At 36.7% G+C, this 21,214-nt stretch overlaps 1 protein-coding gene across 1 annotated transcript in view; it reads left to right on the top strand.

Annotated features, from left to right (window-relative positions):
• cd109 (CD109 molecule) overlaps positions 1-20,439 on the top strand; it is a 30,273-nt gene extending 9,834 nt beyond the window's left edge. The window contains exons 15-33 of the mRNA XM_053489314.1: positions 18-170; positions 888-971; positions 1,062-1,131; positions 2,087-2,192; positions 2,382-2,496; positions 3,753-3,866; positions 4,791-5,009; positions 5,686-5,827; positions 9,071-9,247; positions 10,161-10,242; positions 10,973-11,201; positions 12,088-12,259; positions 14,237-14,418; positions 14,647-14,799; positions 14,886-14,951; positions 16,616-16,746; positions 17,389-17,545; positions 19,964-20,066; positions 20,177-20,439. Coding sequence (XP_053345289.1) covers positions 18-170; positions 888-971; positions 1,062-1,131; positions 2,087-2,192; positions 2,382-2,496; positions 3,753-3,866; positions 4,791-5,009; positions 5,686-5,827; positions 9,071-9,247; positions 10,161-10,242; positions 10,973-11,201; positions 12,088-12,259; positions 14,237-14,418; positions 14,647-14,799; positions 14,886-14,951; positions 16,616-16,746; positions 17,389-17,545; positions 19,964-20,066; positions 20,177-20,373 — 2,652 coding nt within the window. The 3' untranslated portion in view covers positions 20,374-20,439. The remainder of the gene's footprint in view (positions 1-17; positions 171-887; positions 972-1,061; positions 1,132-2,086; positions 2,193-2,381; positions 2,497-3,752; positions 3,867-4,790; positions 5,010-5,685; positions 5,828-9,070; positions 9,248-10,160; positions 10,243-10,972; positions 11,202-12,087; positions 12,260-14,236; positions 14,419-14,646; positions 14,800-14,885; positions 14,952-16,615; positions 16,747-17,388; positions 17,546-19,963; positions 20,067-20,176) is intronic.
• Positions 20,440-21,214: the final 775 nt, after the last annotated feature.

The following is a 21,214-nucleotide window of genomic DNA, read 5'->3' as shown; positions in this document are numbered from 1 at the left end:
ATCACTTTTGACTGCAGGTGTCTGTAAACTGGTCAAAAGAACAAGCAGAGCCAGAGGAGAGTGTGTCGCTGTCCATCTCTGTAGCTGAGCCCAGATCACTGGTGGGAATCCTCATAGTAGAGAAAGCAAGCCAGGACTCAAAACAAAGCAACGGTTTCACAGAAAAAAAGGTACTCAAGTGAAACTGCATTCACACGAAACTGAAAACCCTGATACATGATCCCAATAAAGAGTCTTTGAAAAGACAAAGGTATTTAAACATTCTTTTTTTTGCTTTACATTACAGTAGGAAATCCTCCCCTTTGGAGGTATACCTGTTGTCTGTCTTTTATTTTTTCTTTGACCATGTTAAGTCCTATGTAACCCAATACCCAGCATGCACCAATGTCTCAGTTTACGGCTTCATTTTTTTCTACAAGGTGTACAAAAAATTAGTTTCAGGTCTGACCAAACAGGATAATGTGAAAAGTTCTGTCTCATGATCTTTTTCTGCATTTTTTGTATTCTGAACAGCATGAGCTCTAAACGTATTTATGGTCAGTTTCTCCTCCACACTTTAAAGATATTTTAGGTTAATACATAGTAGAGTACATTTTTATTTATTTATTTTTTTACTTAAGATAAACATTTGAGATTTTTTTTTTTACCTAATTCTCGAATGTTCATGTTAATTTTATGTCTCTCTAAGAAAATAAAAACCAGAGAAAAATATCTGGGATAGAAATATCACTGGAAAAAAGGAATAATCATGTGTATTTTGATTGCATGTAAAATCTTTGTTAATCTATCAAAGACAGATGGCCAATTTATACCAGCCTTTTTTTACATTATGGTTTTAATCTACTGTATTAGCACTGATTATTTTAATAGCTTTGTCTTTTTTACAGGTTTTAGAAGAGCTGGCTTCTTACACTACAGACGTGATGCCGCCGGACAGAATGGAATTCAGCAGCCCGTACCCTGTGTTCATGGTAGCAGTGAAATAATCATGATGGCTCTTAACTGTGACTTTCATTTACACTATTTTTGAAGTAAGTTAACTGTATTACTTTCCCCTCTAGACCAGTGGAATGACATTCCTCACTGATGCAAACCTAAACGTAGAAAACACCTACACCAAGCCGGAATTCCGTAAGTCTAATAATTTTAAATAAAATGTAATTGGATACATAATAAAACAGATAAGCTCCTACACACACCCAAAATCCAGACATACAAAATGAAAAAGAGGTTATCAGTTTATATGATGTCTGACAACATGAAGCTTCGAATGAAATCTGTTTGAGGACACCACTGTCGCGAGAACATTCCTAAACAAAAGTTATTGCAACAAGATCAGTTTTAATAAGTCATGTATTAATCATCACATACAATGGGTGACTATTAAAAGGGATTAATAATCAAGATACTTGATGTCTTGTGTGATAACTTTGTACAAAATACAAACATGTTGACTAATAATATAAATTTACAGTATAATGGGAATTCTGTGCCTTGAACCACTGACATTTAAGACACTAAATCATTCAAGGGTTTTTCTTCACATTTCAAAGGTTCAAGGGTTCCTCCTCACATTCAAGGGTTTTTCTTTACTGCATGTTTCCTGTTTTTTACATTGACTGCTGAATGTATAAAAACTTTTGAAATCACTCAAATGAAAGTAGCAGAAATTCATTCTGTAGAGCATTTATGAAGCCAGGCACTGATATTGGACAAGAAGGTCTGGTTTGCAATATCAGTTTCAGTTCATCACCAAGGTGCTCGATGGGGTTGAGGTCAGGGCTTTGTGTTTGGGCCAGTTGAGTTCTTCCACACTGAACTCATCAAACCATTTTTAGTCTTTATAGTTCTTGCTTTGTGCAGTGGGGACAATCATGTTGGAATAGAAACTGGCCTTCCCTAAACTCTTGCCACAAAGTTGGAAGCATAGCATTGTCCAAGATGTCTTGGTATGCTGAAGCAGTAGGATCGTTCTTCACTAAGGTTAAAGGGCCTGATTGAAACACCTGATTTCAATAATTAATATATAATGTTTTCTGTAAGTAGAAACATTTGATAATTGACCATATCCTGGTATCTTCCACAGCATTAGAGGGATTCACAATGCTTCCATCAATTGATAAACCAGACCAGGAAGCTTGTCAGCAAAGGACCTTTCTGGAGACATGGCTGTGGCTTGACATTACCATGGGGTAGAAAACAAGAAATGTCTCTGTCTTTCTGTCTCCTCCTGTTAACTTGTCTTGTGTCTGCTAATGTTTCAAACTCTGTTGTGATTTTACAAACAAATGATGCATATTACCAGGAACAAAGTGGTGACAAATCATTGTTTTGTACTACACAAACATGCACAAATCAAACGCTAATCCTTTGTGTTCCAGTGAATCTACAAACACAGCTTTGACACTCACTGTACCTGACAGCATGACCTCATGGGTGGCCACAGCCATCGTGATATCAGAGAATCTGGGTTTGGGGCTCAGCGCTCCTGCAGAGGTAACATGCTGATCTCGTTTATTATTTAGTTACAAAATTCAGTTACTTTAATTAGTGAATGCATGTTGTTTCCAGAAATTTGCTGATTTTTTGGGATTGTCACATACTACAGAGTTTTGAGTTTACACAGAATGGTGCAAAATCAAATATCATCTAGTAAGCAGGAGTTTCATGAGCAAAAACATCTTGTTGATGAGACAGGTCAGGAGAGAATGGTCAGAATGAGTCAGGCTGCCGGGAAGACGACAGAAACATAAACTAGTCTTTATAACCATGTAGAGCAAAAAAGCATTTTTAGAACACTTGACACTTTGACCTTTGGGGAGGATCGTTTGCAGCAGCAGAAAACCAGAATGGGTTCCATTCTAAGCCCAGAACAGCAACCTGAGGCTACAGTGTACATACTGTAGGTGCACTCAAATTGACAAAATGGAAAGAAACATGGTGTAGTCTTTGTTCATTTTTTCAGTTTGGCACCAAGAACCATGCCACAAAGCCACACCTGTCTATTTTATTTCCCATTCTGATGTTTGATGGAAGTGAAGATCTTGACCTGATTTAGCATGAGTTTATGCATGAAATTTCATGTTTATGAAACTTGCAACATATTTTGTGCAAATGTCTTGTATTTAATGTAATCTTGAGCAATAGTTTCAAGACTGTTTGTGCCTCACATTGTTAGCAAGTAAAAATAGAATAGAATAGAATAGAATATATTTATTGTCATTGGAACATGTTGGAAATCCAATGAAATTAGGTGCTTTACACATATTACACAAGAAATGCAAATGACACTTTATACACTTTATACATCTATTATAAATTACACGCGAAACAGTTACGTGTATGGCACCATAATTTATGCATATTGCACAAGAAATTTAAAGTTATGTATATTAAAGTATAAAAATATCAATTTAATTAAACAGAAAGTCACACTGAAAATTTAAAATTCACGTATATAGCGCTCATTTTCAGACCAGGAGTTTTAGACGAATGTTTTTAGTTTGTTAAGCTACACAGTAGCAGGTTTTTCATTCAAGCATAAAAAGCATCAAACTTCAGGCATAAACCAGTAAGCATTATTATTAAATATTAATCATAAGGGGGTCTTAAGTCTTTAAGTTTTTAGTGTCAGTCATTTGGTGCCACTGTACACTGTTTGTGTAAAATTTCACAAATGAAATTTTTAATTTATATTTTAATTTGAATGTGAATGAGCTTGTTAATAACCTTGACCTGATTCTCTCTCACAGCTGCGAGTTTCTAAAGACTTCTTTGTGTCTTTGAATCTGCCGGCGTATCTGATCCGAGGCGAGCTGTTGCTACTGGAAGTCAGTCTTTTCAACTACATGGATATGGACCTAGAGGTAGTCTTTCTGTCTGCCTCATGAGCATATGTAATATATCACTAAAATTAATATTTTTTTTTATTAAAATGAATTTGTCCCATTGGACAAAATGAGAAAATAACAGAAACAAATGTAATATACAGTATAGCGGCAAAATATTCATTTTTTTTTAAAATCATGTACAGTATATCCCCTTTCTTGTCTTTATAACAGCTTCCAGTGTTTTTCATATCCTAAATGCAGCTTATTATTATCACTATTATTATTATTATTATTATTATTATCTTTGGTTCATCTTAATTTTATGCTTCATTTGAGCAAATTTAAATAAGAAAGGGAAACAAAAAAGAAAAACAAAATAACTAATTAAAAAGCAAAAGAACAAAACTAAAAACAAAACAGCAAAACTAAAAACAACATAACAAATCAGAAAACACAACAACAATTCAGTCAAAACAAAGTGCAATCAGCAACCAAGTTGTGCTAAATATGCTCTAAAAATGAATTCGACTTGACTTGACAGTACGTCTCTGTCTTGAGTAACAGATTGTGTTTTCTAATTGTATTTTGTATATGGATATGTCATTGTGTTTTCTGATTTTTTATTTTGTTTTCTAAATTTGTGTTATTTTGGTTTTTTGTATTTGTTATTTTGTTTTGTGTTATGTTGTTTTCATATTTTTCATTTAGTTTTTTAGTTTTTTAAAAAGAATTTTTATTTTGCTTTCCATTATGTCATTCTGTTTTTGGTTGTGGCATATTTTGTTTTGCACTTCTCGGCCACTGTACATTTCTTTGGTTTGTTCTAAGTTTTAGTTGAATGCAGCATTCCATTGCAGACTTATGCTAAACACTGTTCTTCCAGTGGATATGAAGAGTGTCCAAGAATGATTAGATTAAAGCTTTTTGTCTATTTTTTTTTTACATTTGCTCCTTTTTCAGGTGCTTGTGACAGTGGATGAGAGCAGTATGTTTGAGTTTGTGACCTCAGCTGGTAATCAATCTTTGTTAGCAAACATGCGTCATGTGTCCTTATGGAGGCAAAAAAGCAGCACTGTGATGTTTGCTATAAGAGCCACCCAGCTCGGTCAGATGCCCATCTCTGTCAAGGCCAAAAGCATCCATGCCTCGGATTCTGTCTCTCAGACAATCTTGGTTAAGGTGACTTTCTTATACTGTCATTATTTTTAATTATAAAATTTAGATTGGTATCTCACTCACCATTAGAAAAAAAAAACGTCTGGCTAACATTAACTGTTCATTGAAACACTTACCATACCTTTAAAATCATAGCACAGTCTAACATGAGCTGTAGGGATAATTAGTGAATAAATTTAGTGCAAATTATACAGATTTATGCAAATTATAAAGAAACTGCAAGTATAGACCCAAAGTTAGTTATAAAGATAACCAGAAATTTAAAATGTCCTATATTAATGTAAAAGAATACCTGCATATTACAGTATATCCCCCAACACCATGTTACTCACAATCCAAGGTTCCTCTGTACTTAAAAAAAAGAAATAAAAGCAAACTATAATTGATGTAAATCTTTCTTTTGATCATCTGTATTACTTTCATCTTCTATAAAGATAAACATGTTTTTCGATTTGCAAATGAAGAACAGTTCTCCAGTATATTCTCCCAGAGATTTTTGTGTCTCTTCATCAAACTTGGCAGCTTTATATCTGACCACATAAAACAGGTCTGAATCCTCACCATAAAGATTTACTGCATGTCTTAATCTTTTGGTATGCGTACAAACCGAAGCACTCCGTTTGATGAACACGAGCTTGGTGAAGACCTAATAGAACCATTTCTGTGTTTGTGTTTTCAGCCAGAGGGGAGCAGGCAGTCGTTCACGCAGACACTTTTTCTGGAGTTTGCCCCAAAGAAGACGTCTCTGTCCAGAGAGGTTGAGTTTCTTTTCCCTTCAGCAGCTGTGCCAGGCAGTCTGAGTGCCCAGGTCACTGCAGTTGGTATGTTGGCTCATAAAAATGCACACGCCTGACACCATTTTACTGACAAAATACAAAACAGTTTGTTTGCATATAAAATACAATTGCCAGCCAGAGGGGGAAAAATAGGCTTTTGTTTTCATTTATTTATATTTTTGTTGCTTGCAGATGAGAGCAAGATGAAACAGAGCAACAGAGTTGTTTCCAAAAATTGCCTTTTTTTTGTCTATAGATACGATCAGTATCTTTCACCAGGACATGTTTGCCATGTTTGTATTCACTTTCAGTCTAGGTTACCTTCCTGCACAGGTTGCACTTGGGTTCTTTCTAGGCTTTATTTACGTCTCAGGCCCCCATCACACTACAAAGAAGACCATAAAGTTCCCAATGCATCCTAAAAGTATTGAACAACACAGAGGAAATTTGGTTCATACTACATCCTAGCCATGTCCCTGTTAGGTTCTTAATGCGTCTATTGTATTCTCACTAATTTCCTATCATGCACATAATCATGTGCTTAATGAGGTCTTCTCCAAAATGGCATAGACCTACCATTGTCATAGCACAAACCTTAAGAGGTCGTCGTGAGAACTCTATTCATGTAATAACAATGCAGTAACGTCTCAGTGACAACTCAGTCAGAAAAACTATCCAAACTTTCCTGTCTGCACCATACTTATACTACATTAATTATGTTACTAAGAGGGGTTAATTACGTACAGTAGTTCATTAGTGAATGTCATCATTACTACATCCTTGATAATTTCTTTCTGGGGGTCTCTTTGATCATTTCTTCACCAGGCTTTTTGAACATATCCAAAGAGGCATGGCAGCACCACATCTAGAGAGACAGTTCTATGTCCTTACTGGTTTCTATTTCATTCTTGCTAAGTTTTACAAGTTCTTACTGCATTCACCTGATATTTTGTAAATTTAGTGGAAGTGTGTGAGCATTAGTTGTTTTATTATTATTATTATTATTATTATTATTATTATTATTATTATAAGCTTTCTACATGCCAGCTCTTTGTATTTTGTGGCAGAATGCTTCACTGCATTGTAGATGCAGCAGAAATGCACCAATGCATATGAAGGGTTTTTACTGCAAAATGAGAAAAATATATTTAAAAATGTTCCTTTTTTAAAATTTAAATGTAAGCAAGAAATATTGTATGATACATACTATTTTTGTATGTTTTCTTTAAGTTGAAAATATTTTGCAAAGACCTTGCAAAGAGCTATAAATCCACCTTTCATAATTTTGACAAAATTCAAATAAAGTCAAATACGTTGATAAATTATTTGCACATACAAATATGTGCTTTTGGAATAACATCTAAATATAAAATTTAGCATCAATCATATGATGATTTCATTGTGTTCTTGTAAAGCACCATACTGATAGGAAATTGGAACAAGAAAAAAGGGGTTGAGGTTTTTGTGCTCACAAAACCTTTTAATTCTAAAGTATGTTTTTTGGAAAAATATTAAAAACAATGAGAAGACGTTACTTTTACAATGTGTTATGAGGATCCTCTACTAGTTGCATTTTGGTAGTTGTTGACAGAACCTTATTACAGTAGTCTATGAGAACTAGAGTAATTGTTGTGGCAGTCAGTGGACTGTAAATTTCCTATTCTTTGCCTCACCGTGATCCAACTATCCATTGAATTTATTTGATTGATTCCTGGAAGGATCTATTTTGGCCGGGCAGTGTTTTTCCGCTTTACTTCCCAAATTACTTGTGGTGTATGAATGAGCATGCAATAGTGTGTATTTGTGTGTGTGTGTGTGTATGTGTCCTGCAATGGTTGCCCTAAGTCTCCTAAGTGAGTGAGTGATGCCATATTGCAACCTAGTAGGACCAGAGACAGCTCAACTGGCTCCAGGCATTTCTGGACCCGTTTATTACTAGGATCTCCCACAGATATTTTTTGGGGAAAGCTATGTTCTGGGTGTAGTCGGTCAAACAAAGTTTGCAGCTGCTCACAGCAGCAAAGGCCAGTGAAGCCGCCTGTCCAACCCAGCCCAGGCCAAAGGCCGATGGAACAGGCACACAAGCATCGATTTCAAAGCCAGAGGACAAAGAGGAGGCGTTGCAAGCAATAGACAGGGTCTTTAGTTTCTGATCTACTTTGACCACTGGCTCTGGTGATGTCACCTCACCTCCCTGCTTATATGATGACCCAAATGAACGTCCCTTTTTGTTAAAGACATTGCTATGCAACTCCATGCTTGCCGGAGGACTCTATCCCTCTTCTGGCTCTATTGTGTTGTCACTCCACACTACTGTGGCTTTATCATGGCCAGTACTCTCCCAGAGGGAGCCATGGTATGGATAACTAAGTGCTGTAGCAAACTCACTCAATAACCGGTTGTTAAACTTTCTTTTGCACTGCAGTCAGAATGTTGCATGAAAGATGTTAATCTCTTATTGTTCTGGCAAATTATCCAGTTATTCACATAAGAGTATTGTTCACTAACTATAGTGTCGTGTTGTTTTGAGATTGTGGAATGTTAACTCACATTACTTATTTAATAAAAAACAAGCATTTGGTGGAAATACTGACAAACTCTGAGGTGCAGAGGGCAGTTGGGGGTTTTGGCACCACTTCAGTCTAGTGAAAGGTTTTATTTTTTATGGCTAGCAGCTGTGGAAGGGCTTTTTGGCCCCAAGCATGTGATGCTTTGAAATCCCTGGACGCTGTGACACAGTCTGCTGAATATGTTCCTGTTTTAGGTGTTTCTGATTAGAAATACACAAAGTTTTTATTTGTTTATTTATTTATTTACTTTCCTACCACGTCTTTTGGCTGTGGACTGATGGTCTCTTGTTTTTCAAAATTTTACATGCTGAGATCTGTTCTTAGTCAGATAATATGCACTTGCTACATCAAGTCACTATAGAGTTAAAGCTGGTTTGAGTATAGAAAGCTTAACATTTTGGTATACTAATCTGCACAGAAAACTTTTGTCCAGGGTGTGAGCACACAAGGTGGTGGGATGTAGAATAATACGAGTAATACTACTACTAATAAAAAATATATAATAATAATAATAATAATAATAATAATAATAATAATTAGGACTTTATTAATCCCTGAGGGAAATTGCTTCTTCGCATATCCCAGCGTAACTAGGGTTACTACTTGTAATAAATGGTGGTCAGGTGTAAAGATTTACAGTTGACTGTCTAAATCATACTGCACAGAGATCGCAATGCTACTATTTTATTGTGTTTGTATGTGTGTGTGTGTGTTAAAGGTGACATTTTGGGGCCATCCATCAGTGGTCTGGACTCTCTGATTCAGATGCCATATGGCTGTGGTGAGCAGAACATGATCCACTTTGCACCAAATGTTTACGTGCTGCAGTATCTGAGGAAGCTGAGCCACACAGATGAGGAAACACGTGCTAAAGCTCTCAGCTACCTAAAACAAGGTAAAGTCATTGTCTGTAGTCTGCAGTTTAGTTTTGTCTTTATATAGTACCAGTATAAATAATTATGTTTTACTAAACATAAGTAAGTCTAAAGATTTTGAATATCCTATATTAATATAAGCATTTCACTGCATATCGTACTGTGTATGACTGTGTATGTGACAAATAAAATTTGAATTTGAATTTGAATATCCTATTGAAAAATTTATGTTTAAATGTAATGTGTTTAAATGTATTTTTATATGTGCTTTAAAATGTGAAAATCCAAACCAAATTAAGTTTGTTAATTAAAAACTGTCAGAAATAACTTTAACAATATAATCTAATTAGAAACCTAAATAATCTGTGTATTTTTGTACTTTCATAGGAACTTAAAAACTTATTATTATTATTATTATTATTATTATTATTATTATTATTAATAAAAACAACATATTTATTTGTTGCATACAACTGGTAAAAGTAACTTATTAGGTTTTTATATAGTTCCTCTGCTAGTGCACACAATCCACACAACATCTAACCCTTCTAAGAATTTTATTTAGTAATTGGACATTACTAACATTGTCCACTTAGATTTATGATTTATCACTAAAAGACAGGGACTGATTTCAAAAGTTTTTTTCAAATTCAATTCAAATTTTATTTGTCACATACACAGTCATACACAGTACGATATGCAGTGAAATGCCCTGTGTAACTTTCCAAAAAAAAGATGCCTATGACTTGGCACTATGTCAGTGGATAAATAGTCAGTGAATGATCCTAAGCAGTGATTTAGCCTGGAGTGGCCAGACATATAGCACACACTAGCTCGTATGTTACATAGGGGTTTTGCATATTAGGAGTTTGTTGGCTTATGAGTTTTCTGAAAATTAATGGGTTATGAGTGTTTCTATCTGTTTTTAAATAGGCTATGAGCGTGAGTTGTCATATCAGAGGCTGGACGGCTCCTTCAGCGCTTTTGGAGATAATGATCCCTCTGGCAGTACATGGTGAGAAGCCATTAATTTGCTTTTTTAGTTACACATGGACACTGTGGCCTTGCCTTGCAGAGTACCACCTTGGGTCAGGGATAGCTCAGTAGTTAAGCCGTCTCAGGTCCCACCACCACCTAGTTGCCACTGTTGGGCCCTTAAACAAGGACCTGAACCCTGAACCACTCAGATGTATAACTGGATAAAAATGTGAGTTACTCTGGATACAGACGTCTGCCAAATGCCTAAATGTCTGTTGCATGTTTTCCCCATGCTCTGTGGTTTGCTCTGAGGTTTCCTCCCACAGTACAAACACATGTACTAGATTAGGCTAACTGGCATTTCCAGATTGGCTTTATTGTCGTAGTGCATGTTTGTGCCCTGCAATGGATAGTTTAGAACTATAAATATAAATACTATATATAAAAATGTTTAAAATAATGCACCTGAAAAGAGGGAGGAACAAAAACTGGTGGTGCACATGTTCATGTTTATAATAGTTCTAGGATAATGCATAAAACTTACTATGTAGTTTGCAGAGAGTGTTGAAAAGCGAATAAGTTCAAATTACAAACCCAGGGTTGCAGAATTGGGTGCGTTAAGTTGGTTTATCTCCTTAAACAATGAGAGCTGTTAGTATATTTGTAAGATATGTTGTCAGCACATGCAACTTTTGGATAATATGCGATCCTCACAAAAAATAATCAAATAAACTACATGCAGTCATTTTTCTTTCTTCTACTATTAGGTTATCAGCATTTGTGCTGAGGTGTTTCCTCCAGGCTCAACCATTTATCCTCATTGACACGGCGATCCTCCTCAGGACGAGAAACTGGCTGTGGGCCCAACAGAAGGCTGATGGTTCCTTCGCAGAGCCAGGACGAGTAATACACACTGAGCTGCAGGGAGGATTGGATGGTGAAACGTCTCTCACTGCTTATGTTCTTGTGGCTCTTCTTGAGGACGTTGAGTACAGGGTAAGTACAATGGGATGAGTTGGACCCTTCTAGACTGTAGCAGTGACATCAATGCTCATATTTAATATTCAATTCAATTCAATTCAATTTAATTCAGCTTTATTTGTGTAGCGCTTTTAACAATTGGCATTGTCCCAAAGCAGCTTTACACAATCAAAAGAATTAATCAAGTTTGTATGTAATTTTAATGTGTATGAATCAAAATGGTTAGATTGTCCCTGGTGAGCAAGCCGAGGGCGACAGTGGCAAGGAAAAACTCCCTGAGATGGTAATAGGAAGAAACCTTGAGAGGAACCAGACTCAACAGGGAACCCATCCTCATTTGGGTGAAACAAAAAGCAGGAATTGATCTGCATTTATACTGTGTGTTAGATGGCAGGCAGTTCAGCTATAACAGTTGATGTTAATTGATGTTAATATGGAGTCCAGGTAGTTATTGGAGACTCAGGTAGACTTGTATGGAGTTCCAGTCCTGAACTATCTAACGGTCAAGTCCTCGGAAAAACAGCTGCCAACACCAGTCGAGGCCAGAACCGTCTTCTAGGTCGAGAGAAACATCCCCAGACACGAGACGCATCCCAGAGAGGGCATCCATGTGATGAGATCTCCAACCAGAAGCGGGGTACCAGGATGGGTCAGACAGGTCCGGAGGGAGTCTGGATCACTGGCAGCTCATAGCTAATAGATTTTAGTTATAAGGTATTGACATGAATTTGAAGTAAACGGGCGTAATTTAAACCTCAATAACTGAAGAACTGTCAGAAAAGAAGATTGGATGCAAATCCTGAGTCAGGAGACAAATGTGGTTAAAAAGTTAGATTTACAATCTATATATTTTAAAAGACAGTTTTTCATAACTCATCATGTTCTTTTTTTTTTTTTTTAGAGTACATATGACAGTCAGATATCTTCTGCCATGAACTATCTGACCTCCAGACTAAGCCAAGGCATCTTCAGCAACTACAGCTTGTGTCTGGTGACTTATGCATTGTCTCTGGCCAAAAGTCCATCAGCTGTCATCGCTCTTGATGAACTGATGAACAGAGCCCAGATGTATGGTGGGTAACAAAGAAACCAAAAAAACTAAAACATATGTGCTTTTAAGGTCAATTGAAATTCACCACAAATAAATCACATAAACATACACTGTAGTTTCTTTATTGTGCTTAATTCTGGATTAGAAAAGTGACAACGTCTATAGTTTATACAGTGGAATCGCTGCTGTGAGGATGACGACTAAATAAAGTGGTCAAAATAATAGTAAAGGAAAGCAATCTTATATGCATGACTAGATAAAATCAATTCTACAGTCAACTGCACATTATGTAGGCCTGTGCTGGGAAAGATATTTTTTTACTTCTTTTTTTTATAGAACTACATTACAGTTTAATTCTAGATAACAGCATTACATCAACAGCATTACATTATCAGACAGCCAGTGTAGAAGTTAAAATACTGTATTTACATGAGTCTCTTCCACCAAACAAACGAGCCCTCTCCTCTACTTTTCCATGTCTCCTGCTCTATCTTACAAGCCTCATCCTCAACCTTACAGCTTCATATTCCAACAATTTATGGCCCTCCATTTTATCCATTTTATGCTGATTCTCCTCCTCTTCCACCACCTTCTGAACCTCCTTCTCCATCACCTTTTGAGCATCCCCCTCAACAGCCTTCTGATCCCCCTCTTTCTCCACTGCCTTCTTTGCCTCCTCCTCCACCACCTTCTGAGCCTTCTCTTCCTCCACCCCCTTCTGAGCCTCCTTTACCGCCTTCCACCACCTTTTGAGCATCCCCCTCGACTGCCTTCTGAGCCCCCTCTTCCTCCACTGCCTTCTGAGCCCCCACCTCCTTCACCACCTTTTGAGCCTCCTCCTCCATTGCCTTTTGAGCCTTCTCCTCTAACTTATTATTAACCTCCTTCTCCACCATCATTTGTGCCTCCACTACATTGTGGGCCTTTTTCTCTTCCATTTCACAACATGCCTTCAAATTACTAGTCCCTTCCTTTACCATATTACCTTCCTCCTCCTCCATCTTATGAGCCTCCTTAACCTCACACCATATAACCAGCCGCCTTCTTTAACTTATACTGTAGGACTTCTTTCCATGAGAGTCTCCTCCTCTGCTTTGCTAGTCTCCTCCTTCACATTATGAACACCCTCCTCCATGTTATAAGCCTGTTACAGGAGGGGTATACCGTGGTTAGGGTGCCAGTCCATTCCAGGGCACACACACTGCTACTTGGTGTGGTGGCAACAATTGACCTAACCACAATATCCAGAGGAAACCCACCAAACACGGGAGAACATGCCAATGCCACACATACAGTTAGGGCGAGAATCAAACCCTTGACCCAGGAGGCTCAAGACCACAGTACTAACCTTTATACCGCCTTTTTTCAAACAATAAACTTTCTCTCAGGTCATCCTGTTAACAGGTCTCCACAGTGGACCATGCAATCTGCACACAATTTGGCACAGGTTTTTATGCCAGATGCCCTTCCTGCCAGGCTTGGGACCAGCACCAATCTTAGATCCCTAAATAGTCTGAGTCTTAGCTGCCTGAGCCACCACTTCCTGCCATTACATTACTAATATAAAACAGGGGAAGGAGCAGGTTTCCAATGGTGTCAGATAATATCAGAGAAGGTACAAACGTCAATCATTCTAGTTATAAAGAAGGAGGATTTTTAAATGAAAGCTCATAGAATCCTCCCTAAATATTAAAATATACATGCAAGTTGGCATGTATAAATTTTTACACATTAGATTTACAAATTTGATATATTTTCTTATTCTAAAAAAATGATTTTTACCTTGGTCTCAGACTTTTGTGATGGATTGCATTTTCCAGATCAAATATATTTTTTGGAGTGGTTATTGAAATTAAAAACATGCTGGTTAACATTGTTTACTCAGTTCTCTTAATATGCTTTGCTATAAAAGTTGCAGATGTGGTGCAGGTGTTTCGGGTGAAATACTCTACAAAAAGATACCAGGCACTTGGAATATGTTTATTATCTCTTTGTTTAGATGGCATACCCATGTGGAGCACTGGTGTGACCGGCATGTGGCAGCCACGCTCAGCTGACATCGAGATGGCATCCTACACTCTGCTTTCCCTGTACATGTTGGGTAACGTGGAACAAGCCCTCAGCCTTATGAAGTGGCTTAGTCGACAGAGGAACCACCTAGGAGGATACGGCTCCACACAGGCAACGACACACCCTCTAGACAGATTCTAAACAATAACTTTGTGTTTGACGTTTAACATTAGTGTTGTCAGTGGTCATCATCAGGCAGTGTTTCATTACCTTGGGCTTCATGATGCTGCTTCTTCACTAATGTTCTCTAACCAACCTCTAATGGCTTTGCAGAATAGTCAATAGTCATACTTGACTATTGACTATTGGTCTCTATGCTTTTCTGTATGTTTACTGTAGGACACAGTGATTGCACTGCAGGCTCTATCAGCCTTTGCCTCGCTGGGCAGCACAGAGCAGATCAACCTCAACATCACAGTGAATATGCAGATGACTACAGTGGCTACGTTCATCATAGACCGAACTAACTACCTGCTCCACCAATACCAAGAGGTCATCAAATGTACAGACCACTCAAAACCCTACACTCTATAGAAATTGTATTGATGTGTCAAGGTATCGTGATTTTATTTTAACAGATTGAACCTGAAAAGCATCTCCAGCTCCAAGTGTCCGCTGTGGGAAAAGGATTTGCGCTGTTCCAGGTTCATTGTCTATTTTGAAACAGTCTAATGTGCTTTGTATAAACATTGCAATTTCATTATACAGTGGTACCTCAGCATACGAATTTAGTCTATTTAGTCTAAGTATTCCCAATATTACCATTTCCAACACTATAACTATATTTTTCCATATAAAAATAATCAAAACGTTTAGAGAAAAGATGTAAATTAAGTAAAAATATGGAATTAATAGACCTCATAGACTTCCTTTAATCAAACCTCACATAACCTTAATTTATGATTTTTCTTGACGCTTTAAAAATGAGACTGAAACTGGCTCCCTTTTCTTTTTGTTACCGTCCTGCTAATGTCTTGACTAAATCATTTAGAAAGTGAACCAAAACAAAAGTCAAAACATATGTAAACTTGCTTTACTTGGCTTTCCATTGATTCAAACAAGTTTTGATGGACTACCAGAAGTACACCAACCGGATGTATGTGCAACCGGAAGTATGTGCGACAAGCTTGGTTGCCCCTATGCCAAAAATTCTTTGCATGCCGAGGCGAATTTTTTGCAAAACTTTAGCTCTTAAGCAAAAATTTGCAAAGCGGGGTGTTGGAATGCTGATATAATATAAAAGATAATAAAAAATATATATAATAAAAAAGATAATTATATTTGTTGTTTTATTGTATATATAATCGTCATCTTCGGTTTTTAGGAAAACAATCACCATCAGGCCACAGCAGAAATATTGTCCAAGCTACAACTATAGAAAATTAAACTACTGTTCAGTAACAGTCCCCTCTCAACAAGAAATAATCACCTGCAGGTGTCTTGTGGTGGCACTTCTGCTTTGTTAAAGTGTCAAGAACATGATTTGATTAGTAATTCTGTTAAGACTGTTGACTGCTGCTTACAGGTGTATAATTTAACTGGAATTGTGCATAATGGGTAAGAAGTGTGACATTCATTTCAAGACCAAAAAAATTGCTCTTGGACACGCTTTAAGTTTTTGATAATTAACATTGATCCAAGGCGCGATTATTCATCAAAATTCTATGTAAACATACTTTATAAACTTTATATTATGCTTTCTGTCTGCCTCTTTGGAAAGTAAATCTAAATAAATGGGCATGTGGGGTCTTAAGACTTACAGGACACACTGTATATAAGTGGTATCCTCTCTGGAGAATTTAACTGTGGAGTCTTTTGCACAACAAATTCAGCTGTGCCTTTAAGGCAAGATTGACTTCATGCCATCATAGACCTCGTCCTGTGATTGTGACAAAGCCTGCGAGAGTCAAATTTACAAGGTGAAAGTAACAGGACCAAGTGACACACTGTAAGAAGGTTTTTCCCTGAAACTGTGACAGTAAAAAAAAAAATGCATGGAACTGGAAAATGTTGAATGCTCTTGGTGTGCAAAATCTCACTTACACCCATGAGCAATTATCGATACCCAGGACTCCAGTTAAATTTCTTCAGTGACACAATGGCAACATCTTGAGGCACTTTACAAGCTTTATAGGGAAAAGTCCAAACATATGGAAGCATTGACCAGTAGGTTTAAATTCCAGACTAAAGGGAAAAAGTGATTTATTTCACATACTCAGCTTGCTGCAAGATGATCTTCTAGATTTCTAGATTGTCTGGCAATTATTTCTGGTTAATTTGTTTGTTCTTTCCATCACTGACTTCACAGCTTACAGCATTCTACAATGTACAGACTCAAGAGCTTTCACGTGGACGTTCCCACACTTGTGAAGCCTTTGAGTTATACATACATGTTATGGACTATGGCATGTACAATGTCAACCTTGGTATATGTTTCCGGTAAGAGGCCTTAACAAATCCCTGAATATTGTACAGACCCTTATAATAAATTAACATAAATGTTAAAGAACTAATCAATAGTCCCAATTATTAGATTATACCCTACTTACTTTGCGTACCCAGAACAAACCACCACTCAAGTTCTTCGAAAAACAGAAAGAAACTTTTCCTTTTAGAATGTAAGATATTAAATGTATTTTACGGTGAGAGTGTAAAATAAAATGAAAATATGTATGTACAATGAATGTGGTAGAAGTACACCAAATCCACCTTCACAATCACTGCAATATTTCTAATAATTATTTGTGAAATAATAATAAAAAAGAATAAATGAAATGAGATTTGCTAAGTTTCAATTTAGCATAATTAAAATTATTATAAAAACTATTTTTTTAACAAATTTTTTCTTTCTTAGCATTTAATTGCCACTACTTTTTAAAAATGTCTTTCTTTGACCAACACATCCAACAATTCAGTGTGAATTGAAATAAAATATGAAGGTGTTTCTTAAAAACAAACATAAAGAAGGACAGAAGGAAGGAAAAAATTCACTGGTCTTTCATGAGTTTGTGTGATTAATTTCCTCAATCAAGGAAAGATGTTAAAATACTTTTTTAAACAACATTTCTTCATCATTTTCAGGCTGTGTGAGAACCAGGTGCTAAATCAGACAGGAATGGCCATTTTGGATGTCGGTCTACTCACTGGCTTCAGTTTGGCTCAAAGTAGCATCCCAATAAACGAGCTAGTTAGAAAAGTGGAGACGTATCCAGGAAAAGTCATCCTTTACTTGGACTCGGTAAGCTTTTCTAATGGCATTCTGTTTTCCTTTCCAGAACTGCCTAAAGAACTCATAACCAACCTTTATTTGAAAAATTTAGAAAATTATGTAGATTACTGCGTACTGCGTTACTGAGTTTTATTTAGGATTATTGGCTCATTTTTCAGCTTCACATCTACAGAGAAAAAATGTTCATCAGAATATTATTTCGGCAATAGACAAGTTGGTGTGATGTAGCCCGACATGTAGTAGAATTACAATTCAAATTACAATATTAAAGTTGTACAGGATGCAGTGTCGGTATATATATATATAGCCTAAAATATATATGTATATATTTTAAATATATTATATATAATATATAACTATATATTATAGTTGTGTCAGAAAGGGCATCTGGGGTTAAACCTGTGCTAAGTTGTTACCCCTGAATGAAAGCAGCCAAAAGACTAACAACAACAAAATGGTGTATTATTCCTCTCATACAATACCAATTTTCTGACAATTACAATTTATTAATGTATTATTGATTCAGGCGGCATGGTTAGCAGCAGTTAGCAATGTAGTCCACCTCGGGAATCCAAAAGAAAATCTCACCAAATCAGCAGTGAGAGGTTATTTTTTGGACACTGTCACCTTGCACCTCCAGGGTCCGGGTTCGATTCCCAGCCAGATTCGATTCCCGTCTCTGTGTGCTTGGAATTTACATGTTATTCCCTTGCTTTATGGGTTTCCTCTACTCCAGTTTTCTCCCACAGTCCAAAGACATTAGGCTAACTGGCGTTCCCAAATTGCCCATAGTGTGTAAATAAGTGTGTATGTGTGTGCCCTGCGCTGGATTGGCACCCTGTTCAGGGTGTACCCCGTCTTGTGCCCTAAGTCTCCTGGGATACAATAATGCCCATTCTCCCAGAAATTCATTTCAATTCAATAAAAATTTTTTATAGTGCTTTTAACAATTGACATTGTCGCAAAGCAGCTTTACACAATCAAAAGAATTATTTAAGTTTGTATAAAATGTGAATGTGTACTGTATGACTCTAAACCAGAGGTGTCAAACATACGACCCACTAAGCCGTCCAGCACGGCCCGCGGGATGATTTAAACAATAATATTAAATATCAAATCTTTTTTATTATCATTTTTATTAGTAGTAGAATTAAATAAAGTCTATGTCCGGGTATTCACTGCAATATTGTGTTTGGTTTTATTCATTTTTTTATTTTATCATTGATCATTTAACTGCTCTTCTATTGCGCTTCTGCCGAAACCTTTAACACGCATGCACATTCTAAATTGACGGGGTTTGGATCACTAGCACCTTAGGATTGACATGTATAGATCGACAGAGAAACGGGTAGAGGGAAAAAGAGAGAGGGAGAGAAAGGGGAGTAGAGAGTGAAGAGGAAAGAGCAGAAGAGAAGGAGAGAAGGCAGTTAGGTATGGTCATAGTCAAACAATGTATAATGTGAATATTAAGTGCAGAGTGCAAGCAGGGACTTCGGCAGGACTAACTATGACAGCATAACTTAAAAGGAAAGCCAGAAGGAAACACAGACATGAGGATGGGATCATGCCCTGGGATGTAAAGCGACCAATCACTTAACCATCAACAGATCACTGAGAGTGGGGAAGACAGCATCTAAACATACCAGTTCACCATAATACTCTACGTCCATGAGTCCCCCTGATCTGCTCCTTTTACAACAATGCTTGGCTTAATAAATAGGTTTTTAGCCTGGACTTAAATACCGAGACTGTGTCTAAGTTCCGAATATTAATTGGAAGACTATTCCATAACTTTGGAGCTTTGTAATAAAAAGCTCTTCCCCTCTGCTGTAGTTTTCATAATACATGGTACTGACAAGCAGCCTGCATCCTTGACAGATCGTAAGACACTAGCAGTTCACTCAGATACTGCGGCGCGAGACCATTTAATGCTTTATACGTCAATAGTAGTATTTTAAAATCTATGCGAAATTTCACAGGGAGCCAATGCAGTGTGGATAAGATAGGGGTGATGTGCTCATGTCTTCTGGTTCTAAATGATTTGAAGTAGATTTTAGAGCTTGGCTGAGATTTGCTCATTGAGCTCATTAAGGTTGGGTGAGAAGACTAGTGTAGGGGGTGCAGCCTGCATTTCTATTCCAGCGGGGTTCGGGTCAAGGCTCTATTCAGGCCACTCGAGTTCTTCCTCTCCAACCTTGGTAAATCATATCTTTATTGAACTTGCTTGTAAGCAATTTTATGCTTAAAACTCATGCTTATATACTTTTGCCCATATAGTGTAGATAAACCTCACAGAAAATACAGAAAATCAACATTCAGGAGTTCTGAAATTGATAAGCTGCAACATCTCAACATCTCCATAAAAAAAACAAAAACATTTTTATGTTCAATGTGTAGTACATAAACTTCCTCTGTTCTTCTCCAAAGGTAACCAAAGCTGAAACCTGTGTTGAGGTTCCAACTACAATGGAGTTTAAAGTGACCGGTATTCAGGAAGCAGTGGTCACGATTTATGATTATTATGAACCAAGTACGCTCTTCCACCTTCTTTTCATTCAGAAAAGTGTTCAGTCTAGCATTCTTACTGTAGATTTGAGTGTCTGTGGCTCTTTGCGTTCTCACATTTGTTTCTCTTCACAGCGAGAAGGACAGTTGGGACATACACATCCAAGATCAGAGAAGACATGCCATTTTGTGTTTTCTGTGGGAAGGATTGCTCTCAATGTGAAGATTTTGGGAACACTGTATTTGATGGTATAATTTCCTCACACCATCACCAGGGTTTGGTTCTGAGCCTGGCTTTGCTGCTTCTTATCACCTTCTCACTCTTTTTCTAGATAAGAGTTGTATTTTGTTTATGTCAAGAAGCATTATAACATAACAACATGCGTTATTAAAACCGTTTTCTGTTCGTATTTGATTAAGTAATTAAACATTGTAACTAATCATTTGTTTATGTATAAATGCTATTTTAAGTTTGATTGCTACTTTAATAGTTAGGGGTATTGCTGCATCTTAAGAATACTTAGCCTATACAGATGTTTATACTCCTTCTATGGATATTTACATTTTTAAATATAAGCAGCAATTATTGAAAAGTGTAAAAAATTTTGTATTTGGTTACTTAAAAAAAACAAATATTTACTATAATACATGTCGTAACGAAGGAATATTGTCTGAATATGCATTAATCATTTTTTTTATTCTATGCTAAAATTTTTATATGTACATAAAAGTTGGCATAACTAATATCACAGAAACTTTAAATAATTTACATCATATGAGCTGAATATACCTGAATCCCACCACCTGATGCACTACACACATCTGACTGACAGTATGCAAATAAATTTGTGTGCACAAGTGACAGGCGATCATCATCAAAAATACAGTGTAGTGACATATTTTTCAGTCTACTATAATTAGCAGTCATTAGGAAAAAATAATGCTAAATCATTTTTTTATTAAAAAGCAATCTCCCAAATGAATAAATGTTGCCTAGATACATTAATCATTCACACTCTATTCTATAATTCTCTATTTCACTTATCATGTACTGGGTTTATAGGAAGCCTGTAGCCTGTACACCCACTCACAACTGGGAATTTGGAAACACCAATTTGCCTAATCTGCATATCTTTGGACTGTGGGAGGAAACCGGAGTACCAGGAAAGAAAA

The sequence above is a fragment of the Clarias gariepinus genome, chromosome 27 (genome assembly GCF_024256425.1).
Source record: "Clarias gariepinus isolate MV-2021 ecotype Netherlands chromosome 27, CGAR_prim_01v2, whole genome shotgun sequence".
Taxonomy (NCBI): Eukaryota; Metazoa; Chordata; class Actinopteri; order Siluriformes; family Clariidae; genus Clarias; species Clarias gariepinus.
This window is presented reverse-complemented; position numbering and strand designations above follow the sequence as displayed.